Here is a 22,012-nt window from a genome sequence, read left to right as displayed (position 1 = left end):
ACAAGTGACAACCGTCCACCCTTCGTCGTCAACTGAAGTAGACTGTGAGATACTCGACTTTGATTTGAAGCCGAATGAGATTGTGGTCCTTGTTGAAGTGAGGTAGGAAATGTGATGATTTTTCTTTGATATGGCCTTGCCCCCAGCGTGGGATGGGCCTTTTCAACATCGGAATGTACGGATATGAGTTGTGATGGTTTGAAGTAAAATTTGGTGATTTGAGGAGATGGAATCTGCGTAGCATACTGACTTGTCAAGAGTATTGGATCAAAAGATCCAAAAGTGACAGAGGTCATGTTGGAAGTAGCAACATTTTCGGCACAGTCAAGTTCAATTTTCCCTTGACGTGCCAAATCCATGATTTTCTCCTTGAAGACGAAACATTTTTCAATTGGGTGACTAATCACCCTATGATAACGACAATACCTCGGATCATTGTTGCGACCTGCTTCTTCAGGTCGTTTGGATATTGGAAGTTCGATGAGCTTTAACTTCAGTAGCTCTTCGAACATGCCCAAGACATCAGCATCAGGAAAAGGGTACTCTTTTGCCTCAAGCTCTTTGAGAGTTTTCCAAGCTTTTCCTTTTTCTTGTGTTGAATCAGCTCGTGGCTGATCTTCTCTTCTTTTACCTGTGATCTTAACAGGTTTGCTGGTAGTGGTAGACAAGACTTCTTTGGTTTTGAAGGACTTGCCATCCTTCTTTTCTTGCCTTCGAGGCTCGCTTGGTCGTGGAGTCTGATGCACAGCTATACTCTGCTCCATGTCGTGGGCTCGAGTAGCTAGCTCTTCGAAAGTATGTGGCTTGATTCCTTTAAGATGTAAAGGAGTTGCCAGTGCATCCCTTGAACACACATCTCGATCGCAGAAGATTGGGAGAGTCGATCCATACAGTTGAGGAAAAGATTTCTCCATCGTTCTATGTACTCAATGACTGGTTCATCCTTCCTTTGTTGACGGCAGCAGCTCCACCATACTTACTGTTCTTCTAGTGCTGTAGAAGCGGCCGAGAAACACTCTTTCAAGTTGATCCCAACTGTCTATTGAGTTGGGTTCCAAGTCAGTGTACCAATCAAACGCATTGCCGCGGAGGGAGCGAACAATTGTTTCACCATGAAGTCTCCGAATGTACCGGCGTTGTTGCAAGTTTCGATGAAGTGGGCAATATGTTGCTTTGGATTGCCTTTTCCTTCGAACTGTTGGAATTTTGGTGGTTGATATCCCGCTGGAAGACGCATTTGTTCGATGTTGAGTGTAAGGTTTGGAGTAAACCAATGAGGACTGTGGCATGCCCCCATACTGAGCACGAATGGTGTCAGTAATCATTGCTTGCAGTTGTTGAACGGAAAGCGAAGCAACAGAGCCTTGTGGTGGATCTCGAGTAGCTTTTCGTGAACCAGAATAGTCTGCTCGTTGTTCCTCTTCGTGCGGAGCCATGTATGCTTCAGGGGTGAATCCTGGAGGATGTGAGGGTCCAGCACTCGACTCATTCTCTTTGTCTTTCTGTTCCAAACGGCTGGCGAGAGTTGCAATTTGATATCTTTTTCTTCCATTGCTTTTGTTAACTTGTTGATGGTGTCTGCCATCTGAGCAACTTGTTCTTCCATCGTTAGTGCGCCAGCTGTCATTACTGCTCTGATGGATGTGTGAGTTTGTGACGGAGAAGTGATCGATAAAGATCTAGATGATCCCTCGCTTGACTTCGAATCAGATCCAGAATCTGACAAGTCGTCTTCTACCATGTCCGCCCATGATTCTTTCATGGTAAGTGCCATTTTCGTGGCACGTTTCTTGGAGTGATGCTGGAGAGGCTCCATTAGCTTGATTCCACCAGTTTTTGTCTTTGTTCGTGTCACATGATGATCGCGACTAGTAACTGGATCAGATTCAAGATTGGAAGAAAGGGTTTTCTTACCTTTCTCAGTAGTGGCAGATGCGACAGCGTTAACGTTGCGAGATGCCATCGATGCTTTAGGTGATGTTCTTGCAGTTGACTGAAAGATGAGAGGTTGAGATCGTCCCACCGGGCGTGCCAGAAATTTGTCGACAATAAATTTCAACGGATCTACCTCGAGATTCGTGAAATAAGATCGCAAATGATTTTATTGATTTTTGATGAAAAGTGGATACAGATCTCAGTGTTTCCTCTGATTAACAGTCAAATACAAAGATGTGATTGTATGTAGCTTTTCTTCTCTCCGTGCTTCGCGCTTTATCGGCTGAGAAGGTTGCTTGGGCGGTGGCTTTGTTTTGTGCTTGATCTTCTGTAGAGGCTTCTGTAGATCTTCTTCTCTCCGGGCTTCGCGCTTTATCGGTTGAGAAGGTTTTCTTGGCTTCCGGAGAAGGGCTTTATGCTTGATCTTCTCTTTAGTCGGAGTCCGGATCTCTGAAGAACCTTGCTTTGTCTCTGGAGGAGGGCTTGAGAGCTTCTTCTTCTCTAGAGGGAGAGCTTCTGTCTTCTGAGAGAAAGTGATCCCGATCCCCTCTCAATGAGAGAGGCTCTTGTATTTATAGACTTAAGGTAATTTACTTTCCAATTATACCCCAACTAAAGAGGTTTAATTGATTTGTTTAAAAGGCTAAATTTGTCCAAATCCTATTTTAAGGATTCTATGGATCATTATTGGGCCAAATTTATTTATTTGGGTATAAGGCCTAATATTTCAATGTGTGGATCACTTGTATTTACTGGATCATGGGCTTTATCTGCGAAAGTCCAAACCCAAGCTTGTAGGAGGCACATTTCCAATTAATGGACTCAATTTGGATAGGAGGCCCATTAATAAATTTATGAATTTTTATTTATAAAATTTGTAAAGGCCTCCTCAAAATTTTGGTGCCTACAGTGAACCACAGATCTAATAATATGTTTCGAATATCTCTGACCATCAGGTGCAGATCACATCATGAGATTGAATAATTGATTTGGGTGGTTTCAGTTTCAGGAGAAACCAATAGAATATAGAGGTTAGGATTGTTAAGTTAGCTGCATGATCTTTTTTGCCTTTAATCCATCCAAGAGTTTTGTGATTGGTTGATTGATTGTGTGATCAAGGGTGTGAATTTTTATATCGATCACATTTTGTGATTAACGATGCATCGGACTGTCAGGATTTTTCAAATTGGTTCAATTTTGGGATATGGTTCATTCAATAAGCTGCATTACATCTACCATTTGAATGGTCAAGATTCATTGCTTCCCATATGGTTGATCCAAAAATGTGAGATCACACTTCTAATAGTTAATCACCTCAGCTCCTTCATGGAAGATGAATAGATTCCCAACTCCAAGTTGTAAAGAAAATCCAAAATTTAATTAAAATAAAAAAAGAAATTCGACCCATAACATCTATGTTTGCTTTAAGATGGAGTTCAATGTATACATATGCCTATTTTAAGATGCTTATCTGTTGATTTTGTTGTGAATTTGGAGATATCTATTTAATACGATTATGAAGAAAATAGAAAACAAACCAAAGAACATCAAAATTCATGTAATTTTACAACAATGCTTATGTCAATAGGCAGATCCAAACTTCTTCACTAAGAAAACAAGAGGAGAGCAATACAAGAAAAAAGCACCTAAGGTTTTAATTCCAAACACAAGACACCCAATCTCTCAAAATCTAGAAAAAGAAAATCCTAATCTTTAAAATGTCCTAAACATTGTTGTTTATAATGTTCCAAAAGAAGAACTTATCCTTACCATTGAATAAGAAACACAAGAAAAAGATTTATGGTTATGCGCATCCAAAGGTAAATGATCTAAGATTTATGGTTATGCACATTTATGGTTCTAATGCACATCCACGCCATAAATGTCCCCCAAGATGTACATTTCAATATTACTTGTAAATGAGAATAATGATACGTTATCTAGCCCATACACGTGTCCAAGTCGATTAAATAGTACCTTGAGTGAGCTAGTAAATCCAATCCTGTCTAGCAGTAGGGTAGACCAAGGTAGTAATGTCTAACTTGGCGGATAGGGCAGAGTAGCACGAATGGAAATCTGGTCTACTTGGTAGGGTAGACCTGATTCGAAGATTTGCATAATTTTGGGATATGTCGTATTGAAACCTAAAATCTTAAAAGAGATCTCTCAAGATCTTGAAAGAAATCTCAGGAATTCATATTCTGTTTAAGATCCTTAGAATCAAGGGATTCACCGTAATCAAATTATGATTAAAAGAGAAACCTTGATTTGAAGGAAGGATGTATAAATAAAAGAATCAATAAAGGAAAATGGATTCGAACTTTCTATTTCTAGACTATTATTTTCTTTGTAACTATAACTTGAGTATCGGAGAATTATTAGCAGGAACCACACCTTCAGTTCAATAGAGAAGAGTCGATCGAGGCATCACCAGATTCTATCTCTACATTTACTCCAGCATGACTCTTAACTATTTCATCTGATCATTTAATTTGGTAGTAATAATTATAACGAATAGAAAAGAATTTGTCTTAGATCATGTATCAACAGTCAATCTATGAAAGAAGATTTCATCGGAGCAATTATTTATTCGAGAAAGGTGAAACACCTACGCATCAATCAGTGCGTCCCAGCTAATCAGCTATGATCTCCAATGTGTGGAATCTATGGATGAATAATAGCCACTGATGTGAGGCCATCATGATTTCATAACGATTGGATGGATACCAAAAGATCAAACGGTGGTGATTCATCAAGAAAAAACAAATAAAAAGGTGGTTGTCCAAGTAGCCAGGCCCCATCAGGCTTTGATGGACTGTAGAGGCACCATCTCGTTATCCTTCCACTGTCATGAGCGGGAAGTGCTCGCTGCTCTGTGAAACCAGCCTCACGCGGTGTCCTCCACTCTAAGAGCCATTTGACTCAAGCCTTCGCAAGAATCAACTAACTCAACTCACAACTTAGAACGGGCGAGTCAGAAATTGCCTCAAACCAATCCTAACCATTCAGGGACCAACCAACGTTCAACCACCTTAATGCCCCCCACTCGGGTTACAAGCGAACGCAACCTCGCTCGGCAATGTGAATTACCAGGAACGCACATTATAAAGATCTAATAACTTTTGCTTTTCGCCGATGTGGGACTAAATATACTGTTTTGAAAGGAGAAATTAAAAACCTTGATGTACAAGAGAAGTTTTGCTGTGTTGTTGGACTTCATACCTTTTATGATTTGTTAAGTTAGCACTTAGATCTTTTTGCCTTCAACCCATCAAAGAGTTATGTGATTGGTTGATTGTGTGATCAAGGGACTGAACTTTTATTTCCATCCCATTTTTTCTATTAACGATGCATCAGACAGGATTTTCAAATTGGTCCAGTTTTGGGGTATGGTTCATCCAATAAGCTGCATCACATCTACCATGTGAATGGTCAAGATTCATTGCTTCCCATACATTTGATCCGTAAAGAAAATACAAATTTTAATTTTAAAAAAATTGTCCCATAAGATCTAGGTTCGCTTTTATGTCTGAATTCATCGAAATCTTGTTTGATTTACACTACGTCTTAGGCTTCACCACCATCTCATGAAATAAGCAAAGATGACTCTGCCGATATTTTTTTAAATCTTGACAGAATCACTAAAACACAGTCAAGTCAATCGGAATTTTGGTTTGTTTAATTAAAATATTTATTATTTAAGTAAATGTGTCGTGGTTGAACGATAGATCGTTGCTATTGCATTTTATTTTATTTTTATTTTAGGGTACATAGTACAATTCATCAAGAAATCATGTGTTAAACTTCACATGAAATGTCATAAATACTACAGAAGAACTGGCAGTGGTGGTCTAGCTTAATTAAGATTCAATACTGACACACAACATGAGGTGGAAAAATTCACACATTCACGAAATTATGCAGTCCCCTCGAAAGATTTCAGCTTACGATCACGCCACAACATATGAATTGCATGACTATGAAGAAACTATGTGGAGAATTTCACCCCTTCATCGTCAGTGGAGGTCCCTTTGAAGATTGCAACCTTCCCCTTGTGTTCTAGTAATTTCAGAGCTCGCATCAGCACCGTGCGGTCCATCCCGTGAAGTTCTGGTGACAAATAGTAGAAGTCAGTTTCTCAAAGCAGAGGAATTTAACAATAGAACGTATAGGACTGTGAAGAACCCACTTTGTGGGGGAATCAATGTTCATAAATTTGTCAGGTTTATAGGAACTCATTCAATCTGACCTGTTTAGGGTCTGAACCAAGAGCACAATGAGAGAAGGTGGAGTAGAAGGGGTTCGACACTAAAACTTGGATTACACAAATGTTTACATTTAAATTGAATATATCAGAAAGGTCATTTTGATTAAAAACCAAAAATCAAACCTTTAATCAATATCAGGGGAAAAGTTCATCGATGCTCCTAGAGAGCGTTGGATACCTTGTATTTTATAGTTGAAAATAAGCACAGAGAAATTGAGCTTACCTGTTCCCCGGGATTCAACACCCAAACGTATTTCCTCCACTGTCATTACACCATCTTCCAATCCATTATCTTTCACCTAATCACATACCCAAGAAAAATCAGACACAAACAATTTCGATGGGCATGTCGTTTTGAATTAAAATTACACTGAACTCACAAAGCGTAAAATACAATCAGCCCAATCTTGTATTCGAAGCCAGAGAATGAGACATTTCTTGTGTCCTTTATCTAACCATTCTGCACGCCCTGTGAAAAAAAAATGTGAAACTTAAGAGACCGTTATAAACTCAATCATTTTAGCAACCAACCATGTTAGAAAGAGTTCTGAAGTCAGCACACAACATCTAACCTTCTGAGACCAAGGCTGACAGGAATGTCTCTCTAGCTTCATGACTCAGAGATCCTGGATATAACTATTAAAATATTAATGTGTATAATGTGAAATAAGCAAGATATATGATGCCCCAAGGAGGGGGGAGGGGTTGTTGGGGTGACTTACTTTCAATCACTGGATTAGTAAAAAGAGGGAACTCCTCTTCCAATCCAATCAAAAATATCTTCTGAGTTCTACAATAATCAACTATCAGTTCCTTCCAAAGTTGCACCTGCTTCTCCCGCGTGTCCCTTACAGGCTGCAAACTAAAGAGTGGACCATGACGAAAATCCTTGTTAGCAAGAACCATGAGTTTTTTGTAGCCAAATAAAGAGTTTTCTGTACAATACATTCATATCTTTCCAAGGGAAAGAAAAAATACTTTGGCCCAACAGAGGTAATCTTCATCGGTTGATTCCCTTCGAACCATTTCATTCCTAAGCTAGATTTTGTGAATGGTTCAAGTTGGATACTCCATTTTGTATACTAAAGGTTGATGATAGTTCATCATGTCAGAATCATGAATGGGATACAAGGGGCCTCTAGCTCACAAAATTACATAGGGTTAAATACATCGCAATTTATTTGAACTCAGCCAATGCCATTAGTTATCTGTCTTCTTTTTTCCTTGTGGTCTTACTCTTGGACTCTGAGAAAATGCATTAGGGACATCAACATGCTCATTCTAGATTTAGCTGATATGGGACCAAGAAATATTTAGCATAAATTTAAACGTCATGGAGACTTCCTTGCCTCTTGTAATATGACGGAGGGACGACAATGTTACCCTCCTAAATTTTTTTGGTTTTTGATAGGTGTTACCCTCCTGATTTCCCTTTCACCATCTCATGTGGTATATCCAGAATGATGTCAAGATATCGTGTACATAAGGTTGTAACTTCACTTATTAATAGTATAAATAAATGCATGCGTGCATGCGTGTGTGTGAGGGAGATTAAATCTTAAATGCCAACTTTACGATTCAAACAATTACACAGTAATAATTATCAATCCATAGAATGTTAAAATCCTTCCAGCAAAAGCTATGCCACAAAATATAAAATCCATCAATAGAAAGAGAGCATGGATTAGTTTTAAAATAAGGAAAATTATTTAATGAACACAGATGAGGGGATTTCTTTCTAAACAACCCTAACCACAGTGACTTGACAGCGGTAGACTTTTTCTGCCGTAATCCCCCCTCTCCTCCCCCCAACCCCCTTTTTCAATTGGTGAGATCGATGATCCCAATTATCAAGATCAACAATTGAAGTCATTTAGATCGACCTTCTACAACCGTCGAGATTGACCTTTATAAATCGTCAATCTCAAATTTGAACATGAATAATTGAGATCAACAATTCAAATTTTTGTGATCAATGATTTGAATAGTCAATTTCAACGATTTGAGTTCGTCGTTTTATCAGGACAAGGGCCGAGGAGGGGGCATTAAGAAAGAAAGTTTTAGTAATTAGGTTGTTAAGATACTGCCTCAAAACTCATGGTGCATTTAGAAATACGTCCCCAACACAGGAACTATTAAGTAATTTTCCCATAAAAAAATAAAAAATAAACTGATCAGGAAGTTACGTAAAATAGGGTGGATAGTTAAAGAAGTGAGGCAGCTTGAAATCTCCCAGTTTCTGCATCTCTCTTTTTCCGCTACTTTCACCTGCATACAAGACCTTCTTATTTCACAACTTAATTTAAGAACAAAAAAACAAAAAACAAAAAATCATTCCAAAATGATTATGCCAAAAATCATGCTTAAAGAAATCATTCGGAAAGTAGTATCACCAAACAAATAAAGTTAAATCTAATCAAAAATCCATTTTAATCATCAGATTTATGTGAATGGCATGTTTGGTAATGTTTTTGTAAAAATGTTTCTAGTTATATATATGACCATTTTATGAGAAATGTTGCGGGCCAACTTGGTTTTAATGAGTTCAATTCTTCAAATTATATTCGAAGTAAGAAAAATCTAAAGTCTACAAGAATATTAGCAGAAAGTTCGGTTTCTATATGTTGGAACCTAGGGAGGAAAGATTCAAAGTAAAACATAGTTGTTGAACTGCAATACCACAATAAGTAATCAACTTATGGATAGATTTAAATCCGGGATTTAAAAATTCAACCACATGAAAGGATTTAACAACGAAGGAGAAAAATAGGAAAAATTCCTGGGCTAACAAACATTCTTCATGAAACCAACAAAAGGGTAGTACGCAATGCAATTTCAACTCTGATGTTCAAACCTACCCATTTACATAGCATACACAGAAAAACTTCAATTGTATCAACTCAGGAACATTTGACAAGGCATCATCTAAGATTTTCTTCACTTTGTTGAACCAGAATCTCAAACTAAAAACAATCCAAATAAAATGACATTTAGCAAAAATGCAAAGAGCATTTTCTTTTTCATTTTGCAAAAAAGAATTTACTATTTCGGATTTTAATGAAAAAATCCATTCTCATTTTCAGATTATTATTTATGTTACTAGTTACCGTAAGTCTTTATTAAGGCCAATAAACTATTATGAGACTCGGAATCGATTATACACCTTATAAAGGACAATCGGGCCGAAAATATTATCTAACATCTTAAAGGCCATCATTTGTGTGAATAACATCCATTATGGACAGTAAAACAAACCAAAAATGGAAAACTTTTATTTTCCAGAAAATGGAATGGATTTATGGGCATTGCAATTGTAATGCTCATCATTTAATGACTGTTAAAACCATGGGAAAGAGATGGAAACATCTAAACCATGCCAAAAGGCTCATAAACTAGATGGAAAAATAAAAATAAAAATACCTCATAAAACAACTTCCATGATTCCAAAATCACAAACCCATAATACGATTTCGACAAAAACTGTGGGAAACATAAAAAAACGAACATTCCAACATTTATAGAGGAGAAAGGATTCTTTATAATTCATTCAATCCACCATGAATAAACACATACGAACTCCATATGATCAAAAAAATTACACAACCCCAAAATGGACATAGCAACATAGATACTACAAAAATTGAATCAAACCCTTGAAAATAAATCTGAAATAGATCGAAAAATCTCCCAAAAGATAGAAAATTAGGAGAGAAAAAAAGACCAATTAGGTAAAATTACCAGCTAATCGTACTGCCTGAAAAGCGTGATGATATTCAACTTTTCCCGTACGTGTGAAGGTCGTCGCACGAAGTTGACATGGTTGATATTGGGAGGTGTTACAGAGATTAGGTTTTATACAGAAAACACACAAGATTGAGAATAGTAGGGTTTCTTATGGAAAGATTAGGGTCTTTTGTTATGGGAGGGGTAACAGTTGCAGAGATTACAAAAACCTTCTCACAGTACCCAAAAACTCTTCTTTGGTTTAACGGAGCAATCCCTATGAGGTGTTATCCGTTATGACGGTAATGTGCAAAGTCCCGCCACGTATAATATTAAAAGAGTCAGACTAGCCTGACTATATAGTAAGATTTCAAATCTTACTAAGGGTCGTTCGGCTCACATGGATTACCATATTGGCAATCCAACACCATCGTAACTTAGATCTTGATCAAAATTCTTTTTTTTCTTTACTGGATGAATTACTAAATTTTAATTTTTCTAACCAAAAAAACCAAGTTAAAGGTGCTGATTTGGTGTCTCTACCAGCTAAGCTAAAGCTGATCACCATATCTGTAGCAAAGTTTTCATCTAAATGTCCAGAATTTAAGATGCTTGATAGAAGTTCATGGGTTTCTAATGTCGATTTCGATTCAAGTTCTGATTTTTTGGCAAACACAATGTTTTGGGCGAATTGTCGAACTTTCAAAATCGAATTTTTAAGTCACCCAATATCAAGATTCTTTTTTATCTTCAAAATTGCTGGAAACAGAGAGATGAATCTCTTACTGATTGTCTGCAAAGCATCTTCGAATGCGACGGCGAATTCGGTTGGAAGTAGAGATGGAGAAAGGTAGCAAGGATCGAACCGAAACGCGATTTTGCAAATATTATCGAATGCGAATCGTTGAAGGATATCTTGTAAATCAAGAACAGATTTTTGGGTGGAAGCTGTTGAGAGAATGGGAAGGAGACGATCAGAGAGCTCTGTTTCGACAACATTTTCGACGAATTTGCGCAGAGATTTCGTGTTAAATTCATGGCTAGATATTTGTCTCTGAAACTTCCAATTGTTCCCATCTGTGTAAAAATTCCAGAGCCGAGAAAATCGGAGAGAGTATTATTGGAGAATTCGCCTTTTGGGTAGAGAGAGAATTGCGTTTTGAGGATGTGTTCAACATTTGCAGGATTAGCAGTTATAATCTGACGAACACCGAAGAAAGAGAGAGAGAGAGAGATAGGATACCTCAGGTCGTCCCCTTTGTACCACATCTCTTCGTCTCCTTCGTTCAACATCTCTAGGGATTTCTGAATCAGATTAAGTGTGTGTGATAACACTTCTCAAGTCTGAATGGAAGTAGGACACTTTTATATTTCAAACTTTAGAAATTTTATTTCGTTTGTTTTGATTCGAATTTTAGATTTTACAATTAAAATTCAAAAGTTTTGAACCAATAATGGAAGGATATTGGATGAAATTTCTGAAATTTTTTTTTTTTTTTTTTATTCTTAAAATACCCTCCTCAAAATCTTAATTTCTATCATTTATCTTTTTAATACAAACCCTAAAATTCTTATTTTTAATTTTTCTACCCCTCATTTATTTTTTACCTCTCCTTCCTTTACAACTGTGTCGTCAAGATTTCTTTCATTTTTTCGTGTTTCGTGTTTCAAAACCTTATATTTTTATTCAAATCCTATATAAATAATTATTTATTTTTTGAGTATTAATTTATTGGAATATAATTTTTCAATGAATTCAAATTGAAAACAATACTATTGAGATGTTTGATTGATTAGAAATCGAAATTAAATGTGTGGATGGTTTTTTTATGTATAACATGTTATATTTTTCAATTAACAATTTATTAAAATTATAAAAAGATAATATTGTCAAAAATGACTATTATATTTTAAAATTCTATTTGTAACAAAAAACTTTTAAAAATGATAAATAAATAATTGTTTTTTAGAATAAGATTTCAGATTTTAAAAAATAAACTTCAAACTTCAGAAGTATTACCAAACATATCATAAAGTTGTTTGTTTATTGGGGTACCTGTCTATATTATTTTTATCTTTAAATTTTTTGAAAATAATGAACGACAAAGTTAGAATGTAAAACTTCTTTCTTTTCTCTTCCCTCCTCGTCTGTTCATTTTTGGAGAGAATCAAATTTGACATTTTTTCCCACTTCCTCCCTCCAAGTCTCTTCTCTTCTCTCCCCACTTAACAATCCAACTAAGAGAAATGGAGAGAAAATTACATATTTTCTCTTTTCTTCTCTCAATCCAAACATACCTCTAATGAGTTCCTCTTTTCTTCTCTCAATCCAAACATTACCAACAACACATAAGAGCTTTCTCTCATCAGGTAACACCATGAGAAAAAAAATGGGATTTGCAACTAGAGAGAGAGAAAGAAAGATTACTTGCCAAGATTTGAGAACATTCCCCTCAAAACCAAAATTTGAATTACCAATTTACGATTAATTGTAATCAACTTGGTTTGTGTTGCTTAACCCCAATAATTGGCCGTGTCAAATAAAATTTACTCTCAATATAGTCAACAAAAGTTATTGAGCCAAACACATTTTTGTAGGCACAAGTCCACCAAAGAATTACTCAACAATAAGATAAACTCACACACTACAAAACCATTCCTTAATAATAAAACATGCTTTCAGATTTTACATTTTATGGCTCAGATGCCCAACAATCCTTCCAGAATTTCAACCGCACAAAAATGTGAGACTAAACAATTTTATGCTTGACCGATCATAAGATTGCATGTAGGGAAGAAAATCCAATGGCTTCTGAGTTTCTGTTACATCCACGACACAGAGATGAGCTTGGAATGCCAGTCTGAGAAAATACTTAAATGTCTCTTTGTTGCGGATCACTGTAGCTAAGTAAGCTATTGGGCCTTCCTTACGGTTGATGCTAAATCCATTTTTAATATGTAGACCCCTGCAATTGCCTTTTTGCTTATCGACTTTATTTCGGTTCAGAAGAATGACAAGTACTCGAATGAGATGCGGCAAGCATAGTGGATCGTAAATTACATCTGCACCCAATCTGTGAAAAGGCAAGTGAGGGCATGTCATAATAATTTTCATACACAAGTACCTCCATAGAATCACTCTTACAAGAAGCACGATACAAAATCAGTGGTTTGGTGACAATGTCCAGGGAAGTGCTTTTTGGGGTCTAGAAGCTGTGGGGCATTTGTTGAAAAACATGTTTTATGGACATTTTGGTCTTTAAAAATTATGTTCATTAACTTAAAACCTAAAAGCATTTTGGGGGTATTAAGGCCATAAGTAAAATAGTAGACATTTTCCGCCAAGGAAGGTCACATTTTATGTTTACGTCCAGATTCCCACAAAAAGTTAGAAGCATTGGTGGGTTCAGGCAACTTAGGCTTCTGTTTTTAGCGGGAATCCAGAAGCTGGGTATGTCAAAACAATAATGACTATGAAAGCGCTTTTGGGGGGGCAAAAAGTTGAAAGCTTCCTCCATAACCCGTGCAAAGTGATATCTACATTTCTATCCACCTTATACAAGGTTTCTGTGATACTAGTTGATTCTCACAATTCGAATAAAGGAATCCACGTAGGATTCAATCTAAAAACTATCTAATCGCTAGCAATCCTAACAATATAAAAGACACTTACGATCAGGGTATGTTTTAGGGGCACGGATTGTTGTAGGTTGGGTCTGAAATCAAAGTATCTTAATATTTTCAGTAGTAACCCATCATGAGAGAGAGAGAGAGAGAGACTCACATTATGTCGGGCCTGATTTCTTGGAGCTCACTTTCTGATGCAGATTCCCATGGCAGATATTTGCATTCTATCTGAAACGTAAAACTAATCAATATCAAATGCTAGTCATGTTTCCAACTTCTAAGTTTAATCTTTAATATTTTTTTTCTCGTCGTCTTAATTGCATGTCATGCCATAACCTTCAAACACCATATATGAGGGATCTGTGGTGTTGGAATAAGTGAAACAACTTTCAGTTCACATGTAATTTGATATTTTTACATCAAATAGAAGCCCGAAGTTAGTTGAGAAGTTATCTTCAGCATTAGACACGAAAAAGCACCCTCCAGTTAGCATTAAAAAAAAAAATCCTCAACAAGACTAACCGAATTGGGACATGGGATGGTGTCCTGTGACGTCTCAGCTTCTGTACTCAATTGGTTCAGCTCCAAATTAAGCTTCATGTTTGCCAAAGTTGACATGTCACCATCACTTAGTATCACCTGGATCAAAAGGTTTCTAGATCATGAAATCCACCTTAGGAACGTTTCAAATCCCAATAGATGTTAATGATTATCAATCTATTCAGGTAGAAAATAACCCATAATAAAGCCACGAATCATTTAAAACAATGTGACAGCTGAGGGCCATTATATATACAGTCTTCAATTCAGATTCTCAGATGATTGCACATGGCCCAATGAAGACACTAGATTTGTATCCTAACCTTTCAATCCATTCAACAACTTTTGAACAGTGAACATAGCTATCGTAAATGGTTACAAAAAAAAAATATAATTTTGATGGTTAGGAATTTTGGATAAACCAATTGATGTGCTATCACATTGTTGCTCTAATGCGTTTTAGGGGTAAAAAAGAGATGTTCTGAGCTTAATTTTTCGATTTGGAAGTGAGTCATTTGTAGAATTAACACAACTTTTGGTTAATTTACTTATTCATACATAAGGATACTAAATTACATACCTTGGAGGCTTTCACATGTGAAAGAGAAATACCAACTAAACCAACGCCCGAGCCAACCTGTTTTCCCGCAAACCCACCACAAACAATTACCATATATTCAACACAAATGACTAAAAGAAAAAGAAAATGGTCACAATAAAAAACAAAAGAAAACTAATCAAATAAAACATTGACAATAACAAAACTATAATAAATAGTCGTAACAGATAAAAAATGATAAACGGACAAACAACATAAGCTGAATAACAACAAACAGTTAGTTTCATGGTGGTTGTCCACTACAAGAAGTACACAACTCAAAGCTTATATAGACTACTACTAGTCATGATAGATTCCAGATTTTTCTTACAAAATAGCAGTTGAACAGCTTTACCTCAAAACAAGATTTATTAGAAAATATTTCCGGATAAGAAAGTATGAATTCTGACAAGAAAAGGCTTGAGGGCCAAATCGAACACCTGTACAAAGTATAAACCAATCCATAAAGAGCTAAGTTTGATGCTTTGTATGTCCCAAAGAAATCAAGATAACAGTTACCCTAACTAAACCAGCACCATATTGACTTAAACTTCGAATAAATGATGCACAAGTGCAACACATAAAAAGGTCAAACCGAAGTTTTGAACTCGATAGCTTACTAAATAAAAAATTCCAAAACTGTGTACCCATGCAATAAAATTTGTTCAAAAGGGAATAAAAAATGAAATAGTATAGCATACCCAGTATCTCCTTCAAGCATGTTGAGTGAACAATGCAACGGAACTACCACTTTCCTTGATCCCCGAAAACTCGGGAGTTCATCGCAACCTAAAAGAGAACACAAACAATGGCTAAGGCGAATAACTTAAAGAGGTCTAAGTTGAAGCCAAGAAGAAATAATATACCAACCACATAAATAATTCATCAATAATGCTTAGTTTGCTTACCATCAGGAAAGAGGAACGAAATTGTTTTACAGATCGTTGTGTTGCCCTTTGTTGAACTATCATCCTATGCAAAAAAAATCAAAACACCACTAATCCCATTAAGATTAATTTGCATAAAAGAATTCAATAGTAATAAGTTATTTCACCATCATCAAAGCCTTACCCCAAAATACAATTTCACATCAATGTATAATAAACCTAACCAAAATTCGTCAAAACCGAAACAATTTGCTAAATATTTTTCATTTGTTACCTTTAATGAGGTCATGTAATAAGCCAACTGTTCATATAATCCATCCAACACTTCATCACAACTTGATTCAACATCGACGATAACCTTCTTTAGAAAATTCTTCACGTATAAATCACTCGGTGCATTGTTTTTTCCTACCTACATACATATAAATTTAATTGCCCCAACGTCGAAGATGATTATGGGTCATAAATATTATATCAAACTTTTTATTTTAAAACACTTTATTAATGCTTATAAATTAGTATAATCAGTTCTAACTTCGATGAATTATGCATAGAAATGTTTAAACTTTGAATTACATGAGTTTCTAAAGAGATGGTTACTCTCATATAATAGAACTCCAACTTACAGCTTTGCTTATGCAGTGCTCCCATATGAAACTCTGTACTCCCTTTGTGATCCTCCCTCCACCACATTCTCTATTTGTACAAAAATTGCATTAAATTTTAAAAATTAAAAATTGAGAATTTAAAAAAATAAAAAATAAAAATGATATTTTGGGGGAAAAGATAAAATTTTGGAGAGATATTTACCTAGCTAAGGAGATTAAGAAATTGGTGGGCTCCATAGAGAGAAAAGCTGAGATCAGGTGGAGCCATGGAGGGGTTGAAGGATCAATAACTTCGTCCTTCTCCATCAATTTTTTGAGATTTTTAGGGTTTCTTCTTGGTGTTTGGTTATGTTGAAGAATCGAGATTTTCGTCAAGTATGGTTTCGAAACTCGGCCGATTCGATTTTGACTCGTTCGGTCCAGAGAAAGACCGATATAAAACTGGACCCCATTCTTGGGCCGGTTCGAACCGGATTTGAAGTTTTATAGGGTTCCCACATTTCTCACTCGAGCCTTAGACCGAAGCGCGTCGAAGGTCCGAGATTTCCAGGCTAAGTTTAACCCCAAATTCCCAAAATGGTACTTCGATTTCTTCTTAACATTTCTCTCTTGAAACCCTAATTTATTTGTTTTAATTTTCAACGAATCATCTCTGTGACATACTTTTTTTATTCTATTTTGATCTTTAGTACGAAAAACTGTCATATGATGTTGTTGGCATGGTTGCTGTTCTAGGGTTTTGTTTTAGGAATGTAAAGATGTTAAGGGATCAAATACTTATTAGGGTTTTTCTACATGAAAAGGAACGATTTTTTGGGCTCAAATACGAATTTCAGTTAGGGATTGATTGAAGCTTTATCCTACATTTCGAGATTTATTTTCAGGGTTTTGTTTGATGAACGTCTGTACTCGTAAGTTAATTTAGTTAGCAAGAATCAGATCCCCTAAACAGTTTCGAGGAAACATTGATCTGGGATAGAATTGCAGATATGATAATGATCTTGCAAACTCAAATCCAGTGCTTCAGTGCAAATTGAGGTGAAAATGAATTGGAATGTAGTGTTAAGAAATTATTTAAAAATAAACGTCTTGATGGAAAATTTAGCACTACATAGAATCAAATGGTGACCTTGTTTATCATGTTTCGAGCTCCAAATACCTGGTAGATTGCATATATTTATCTTAATTGAGCATTTGGTTTGTTTTCTTTAACTAAGGGAAGGGGAATATACAAGGAGAGCTCGACTCAAGAGTTAATCTTTAGCATCATGGGTTTGTTGTTTTCTTGGTGTGTAAACATTTGATGGAGTTTAAGGGCTTGTTTTTCGAAGATTTCTTGTTTAGATGGGACACTATTAGTAAGAGGAGTTTGTAATCTGTTCTTATTTCTTGGGGACGCATTGTCCTCTTTTCAATAAAATTTTAACTTATAAAAAAAATGTGTGATGAATGTGTTCCTCAAGTAATAGCATTACTTGCATTGTTTTTACAAACGATAATAACCTTTTATTTAAACTAATAAATGAGTGCAAAAAATAATTAGGGATGTAAATACCATCCATTCACTTATGGGGTTTTTCATATTTTTATGGTGTGGTAATATAATGACTCAATGACTGCTGTATTTCATTTATGGTTATGATTTTCTAAGATTGTAGTTTGAAATATTTACTAATGGATATCATTGGGATGATCTCGAAAAAAGAGAAGAGGTCCATTTTGTTGCACATGGACGTAGTAAAAGAAAACTGTTAATGTTTAAAAAATCAAAATAAGTAAAAAAAAAAATTCCTAAGAAGGTGCAAAGGTAGTTGTTGTACTTCTTGTGTTTACTCATTTATTTGAAATAAGCTTAAATCTATTTAAAAAACAAAAATTGTTCTAAGCAATTAAAGATATTCATAATTATATTTGTAAATTGTTTAAAGTGAGGGGAAAATAGAAAAGAAAAAGGGCAGGCTTCGACAACCAAATAACTGTTGGTAAGGCCATTTAAACTAATAACAATGCAGTCAAAAAATGTTGGAACGGCCATTTTTCTTAATAGCAATGTAGTCAATAGTGTTAGGTGATGTTTAATTCATAAGAATAGTATAAAAAACCAATTAAAAAGGAATAATATACAAAATATATATATAAAACCATTATAAAAAAAATTAATATACCAAAAATATTAAAGGAAGAAAGTAATATAGACTATTGCAAAGTTGAAAAGGAAGAGCATGATAAGTATAGACTCTATTGCATAATCTTGATGAGCATTCATATATAGGTGTAGGAGAAATCCTTGCCTTAAAACTAGAAAAGATAGATAAAGAGAGTGGAAAGTGTGTCTTTTGTTTATGAGTTCTTTACAGATCAAAAAGAGAGGGGTTTGGAGTGAACAACTGTTTAAGCATTTTGCCATGATAGACCATTATCCATAGCAAGAGAGAGGGATGGATTATTTATGTGTTCGACAGATAGTCCTTCCTAAAAAGTAGAAAACGAGATAGCTGGTGTTTCAAAATGTTTGTAAAGAAGATTAACCGTTTGAAAATCACTTGTTGGTGCTATTTGTGCTTAGCTTGTTAAGGGTTTTACTTGTGTATAGAACACATACTTTATTAAATTTCATGCAATGCCATGACCTTCAGTGCCTCTAGAGGATCTAATAAGTTTGACTAACCAGCAGCTTAACTTTGTTAGTATTAATATTGAGCTTGTTTGAGCTCTTCCTTCTTGTAATCTTTTGGCAAAGAATTGTTCCATATTGTGACAATGACATCGGTAGATATTCTTTAAGAACATGTTGTATGGTAGGATCTGACTAGTTCCGCTGGCAGGATGGACAAGATTCAGAAGATCCACAGAAAAGCACGGCCGATATGACAGTTTTTGTGAGTTCATTTCCATTTTTCCGAACCATATTCTGTTTTTTCAAGTCATTGTCCTTTTGAGGAAATTTAGGTACACCTATTTGGCCACAAGGGTTGTCTACCAATAGAATGCATGCATTATAGATGGTCCATGTCTGAGGTAGACCCTGGGCCAATAATCAACAAGATCAGATTTCTTACCTCCTTTTGCACAATTTTTGTGGTTATGAGGATCCTCAATGTGGGGCCGTTGTGTGCAACTCCTGCATGTGTCACTGCACTGCCGTGTCCTCTGTAGATCTTTATGGGTTATTTAATAGATGGAAAAAAGTAGTTAGGAAAAGACCATGAACCTGGGTTTAATACCTTCCTTCACTCAATTATCTATCGAAAAAGAAAAGAAAAGGAAAGGAAAGAAAAAGGATACAACTGATGCACAAATACAAAAGCAGAAGACAGTGATTTGGTTTGGAGTCTTTTTAGTCTGCATATGGTCTCAAATTAGTTTTTGAGATTATTCAAATGATAATGTTCGATCTCTGACTGGGCTTCTCACTGCTTTTCCAGGTTCAAAATCTTCTTCAGCAGATGGTGAGTTTCTCCTTGGACATACTTTTAATTAACTCTCATTTGTTTACCAAGAAAGCATATTTTCTGTGAATAATCTCTTTTCTGGAAAATATTTGTTTGCAGCAATCTAGGTTCCAAACAATGTCTGAATCCATTGTTTCAAAGAATATCCTTTTTCTTATGTTTATTGCCAAGTCTATATGAAAATCATAATTCCAATGTCAGTCCACAAGGATGATATATATCAAATGGTTAGGATAATCCACTTGGGGTCAAGTTTGTCAAAGATACCTACATGAGAGTTGAGACCCACATGGTGTTGGGTCGAATATGCATTGTGTGGATTGAATCTTACTCCTTATTTCCAATATTTAGAATACTTGAGATGAAATTATGCACATGCATTTGAGATCAATGTGAATGCAGTAAAGTTCTGTTTCCTTAACAGCAATACACTCGACGAGATGGGCAGCCGGATAGATGAGTTGGAACAAAGCATCAACGAACTCAGAACTGAGATGGGGGCCGAGGGCTCTCCTTCCCCTTTGTCCCCTTCCAAGCCAAAGCCTGGAGAGAGCAAGCCCGCAGATGGTTCGCCATAAGTTACATCAGAGTGCATCGAGTTGCAGTGGAGGCGATCATTGTCTGCTGCTTGCTTCCTTATTTTATTGCGATTTACGGACCTAAAAACTAAAGCAATATTTACTATATTGAGATAATATGATTTTCACAGGGATTTGTGTGATTATGTTCTAGTTTCATACTTGATGTTTTTCTTTTTCAGGATGTTTAGCCTCATGTTTATATTATGCGGGTGATGGATGTTGAAGTAATGTATCTGAGATCTGAGATTAATCATACTCCACGAACCCTGTTCCAAGATATATGGCTGATAAAAACCTCATTAACTTCCAATTCCAAATTCAGAAGTCTAAGTAACCTAATTTGGAAGCATATTAAGTCAGGATTTAGCTAGTAAATGAGATTGGGCAGCTGTTCTTGAGCCATCAATTGGCTTAAGAATTGATACACGTGTGTGAGATTTTCAAAATGTGCAATTAACACTGTTGTAGAAGTATTATCCCAAAGATTTAGAGTTGGCTAAATGAATATTGTTTCTCCTTTCAAATCTGTTCAGAATTACGTCTTCTAATGGTCCTTCCCGATGATCTTCCATGGAAATCTCAATTCTCATGGGTGGTGATTTAGCTGATCAATTCTTAATGGATTTTGTCTAAATTGCTCTCCTAAATTTTTTTTTATTTTGACTTCAAAAAAATTGAATGCTTCACATATCTTGAAGTGGCTGAATCCTGCCAGATATTTTCTCCTAAAATAGTCATAGTAGAGGCCATGTAAATATGTTGATGGGTATGGGGTCCATGCTAATCTGAACAGCTCGATTAGCAAGAAAACAAAATTTTAAAGGAAAAATTACTTAAAGGACCCTGGTGGAGGGACTTTTCTCTAAATGGGGTCCCTAGATGACAATTGTTGGGTGGTCTCTTAATAGTCCATAACTATAAATAAAAAAATAGGAATAAAAACAAAAGATCTTAATAGTCCTTGAATCTCATCTCACGCTTATAATGTTTTTGAAATACTTAAATTATCATTTTCTCATCTCCTTCACTTAAACTATCATTTTTTAAGTGAAGAAATTGAGAGAAGAGCAATTTGGATATTTCAAAGACATTATAAACATGAGATGACCTGCTCAAGGACTATTTAGAAAAAAAGTCCCTCTGTCAGGGTGCTTTAAGTAATTTTTCTAATTTAAAATTTGAATTGCTCAAACTGTAGGGGTATTTTACATGATCTTAACATATTGGCATAGAGTTCTTTATCAAAATAATTGTCTCAAGTGGTCAATTTTGTTGACTGTCTTATCCATGATGTGGGCCATTGAATAGGGCCTGGACTCTGCATATTGGTGCCATTCTCACGTGGCCCACCAACCAATTTGGTCATCTTAGAATGATCGTGGTGTTTAAAAATGTCGAAATACCTTCTGTTGTGGGACCCACAGTGATGGAATTCGTGAAACCAAGTGATTGGCTAGCTCGCGAAACACTGAATCGTACCTTATTGTCCAAATCAACTATTTCTTCGATCACCTTGAGATCATTGAACGCCCAATGAACGCGTGTCCTAATGCCACGTGGCACACCTTTTTCATTTTTTTTATGGGCCCATACCCATTGCTGGCTTAGAATTAAGGGTGTCAATGGATAGTCGAAATCCAAATCCGAATTCGAATTCGAATTCGAAAAATCGGATATTATCGGATTCGGATTCGGATGTTATTATAATATCGACTGAGTTTCGGATACGAATTCGGATGTTACGAAATCTGATTCGATAATATCCGCTCCGATTTGAATACGTATGTTATATAT

At 35.8% G+C, this 22,012-nt stretch overlaps 3 protein-coding genes and 1 non-coding gene across 5 annotated transcripts; 1 reads left to right on the top strand and 3 right to left on the bottom strand.

Annotated features, from left to right (window-relative positions):
* Positions 1-4,705: 4,705 nt before the first annotated feature.
* Positions 4,706-5,013, bottom strand: LOC147402351 (signal recognition particle RNA). The gene has a single exon (XR_015178969.1).
* Positions 5,014-5,714: 701 nt separating this feature from the next.
* On the bottom strand, positions 5,715-11,219 carry LOC147402350 (vacuolar protein sorting-associated protein 25). Of its 2 annotated transcripts, none has more exons than XM_086443968.1 (7): positions 11,169-11,219; positions 8,389-8,470; positions 6,925-7,064; positions 6,775-6,828; positions 6,583-6,671; positions 6,426-6,501; positions 5,715-6,045 (listed from the first exon to the last, which is right to left on the bottom strand). In XM_086443968.1, exons 2-7 carry the CDS (start codon positions 8,445-8,447, stop codon positions 5,924-5,926), a joined length of 540 nt encoding a protein of 179 aa, XP_086300094.1. In that variant the 5' UTR covers positions 8,448-8,470; positions 11,169-11,219; the 3' UTR covers positions 5,715-5,923. The 2 variants fall into 2 exon arrangements, with proteins under 2 accessions (XP_086300094.1, XP_086300093.1); XM_086443967.1 differs by lacking the exon at positions 11,169-11,219 and adding an exon at positions 9,941-10,211.
* A 1,233-nt stretch (positions 11,220-12,452) lies between these two features.
* LOC147402349 (S-adenosyl-L-methionine-dependent methyltransferases superfamily protein) lies at positions 12,453-16,520 on the bottom strand. Its single transcript, XM_086443966.1, has 10 exons — positions 16,388-16,520; positions 16,204-16,273; positions 15,852-15,989; positions 15,599-15,662; positions 15,392-15,479; positions 15,046-15,130; positions 14,673-14,729; positions 14,075-14,191; positions 13,710-13,780; positions 12,453-12,999 (listed from the first exon to the last, which is right to left on the bottom strand). Exons 1-10 carry the CDS (start codon positions 16,489-16,491, stop codon positions 12,654-12,656), a joined length of 1,140 nt encoding a protein of 379 aa, XP_086300092.1. The 5' UTR covers positions 16,492-16,520; the 3' UTR covers positions 12,453-12,653.
* A 106-nt stretch (positions 16,521-16,626) lies between these two features.
* On the top strand, positions 16,627-20,497 carry HSBP (heat shock factor binding protein). Its single transcript, XM_086443969.1, has 5 exons — positions 16,627-16,764; positions 19,011-19,064; positions 19,611-19,634; positions 19,737-19,779; positions 20,070-20,497. The coding sequence occupies exons 1-5, from the start codon at positions 16,762-16,764 to the stop codon at positions 20,213-20,215; spliced, it is 270 nt and encodes an 89-aa protein (XP_086300095.1). The 5' UTR covers positions 16,627-16,761; the 3' UTR covers positions 20,216-20,497.
* Positions 20,498-22,012: the final 1,515 nt, after the last annotated feature.

Source organism: Akebia trifoliata, chromosome 5 (assembly GCF_017979445.1).
Source record: "Akebia trifoliata isolate Shusen 1 chromosome 5, ASM1797944v1, whole genome shotgun sequence".
NCBI lineage: Eukaryota > Viridiplantae > Streptophyta > Magnoliopsida > Ranunculales > Lardizabalaceae > Akebia > Akebia trifoliata.
Note: the sequence above shows the minus strand (reverse complement) of the source record. Positions and strands in the feature narration are given on the sequence as shown.

Bases quoted from the DNA above. Each gene is read 5' to 3' on its own strand.
- LOC147402350 (XM_086443968.1), bottom strand. From the start codon at position 8,447: ATGCAGAAACTGGGAGATTTCAAGCTGCCTCACTTCTTTAACTATCCA. The intron at 6,502-6,582 runs GTGAGTTCAGTG...GTATGTGATTAG, and splicing joins CTGATTGTATTTTACGCTTT to GTGAAAGATAATGGATTGGA. The intron at 6,046-6,425 runs GTAAGCTCAATT...ATTTGTCACCAG, and splicing joins TGTTGAATCCCGGGGAACAG to AACTTCACGGGATGGACCGC.
- LOC147402349 (XM_086443966.1), bottom strand. From the start codon at position 16,491: ATGGAGAAGGACGAAGTTATTGATCCTTCAACCCCTCCATGGCTCCAC. The intron at 15,663-15,851 runs GTAACAAATGAA...TTTTTTGCATAG, and splicing joins ATTACATGACCTCATTAAAG to GATGATAGTTCAACAAAGGG. The intron at 13,000-13,709 runs GTGAGTCTCTCT...GCCTTTTCACAG, and splicing joins GAAATCAGGCCCGACATAAT to ATTGGGTGCAGATGTAATTT.
- HSBP (XM_086443969.1), top strand. The intron at 19,635-19,736 runs GTGAGTTTCTCC...ATTTGTTTGCAG, and splicing joins AAAATCTTCTTCAGCAGATG to CAATCTAGGTTCCAAACAAT. The intron at 19,780-20,069 runs ATATCCTTTTTC...ACAGCAATACAC, and splicing joins TGAATCCATTGTTTCAAAGA to TCGACGAGATGGGCAGCCGG.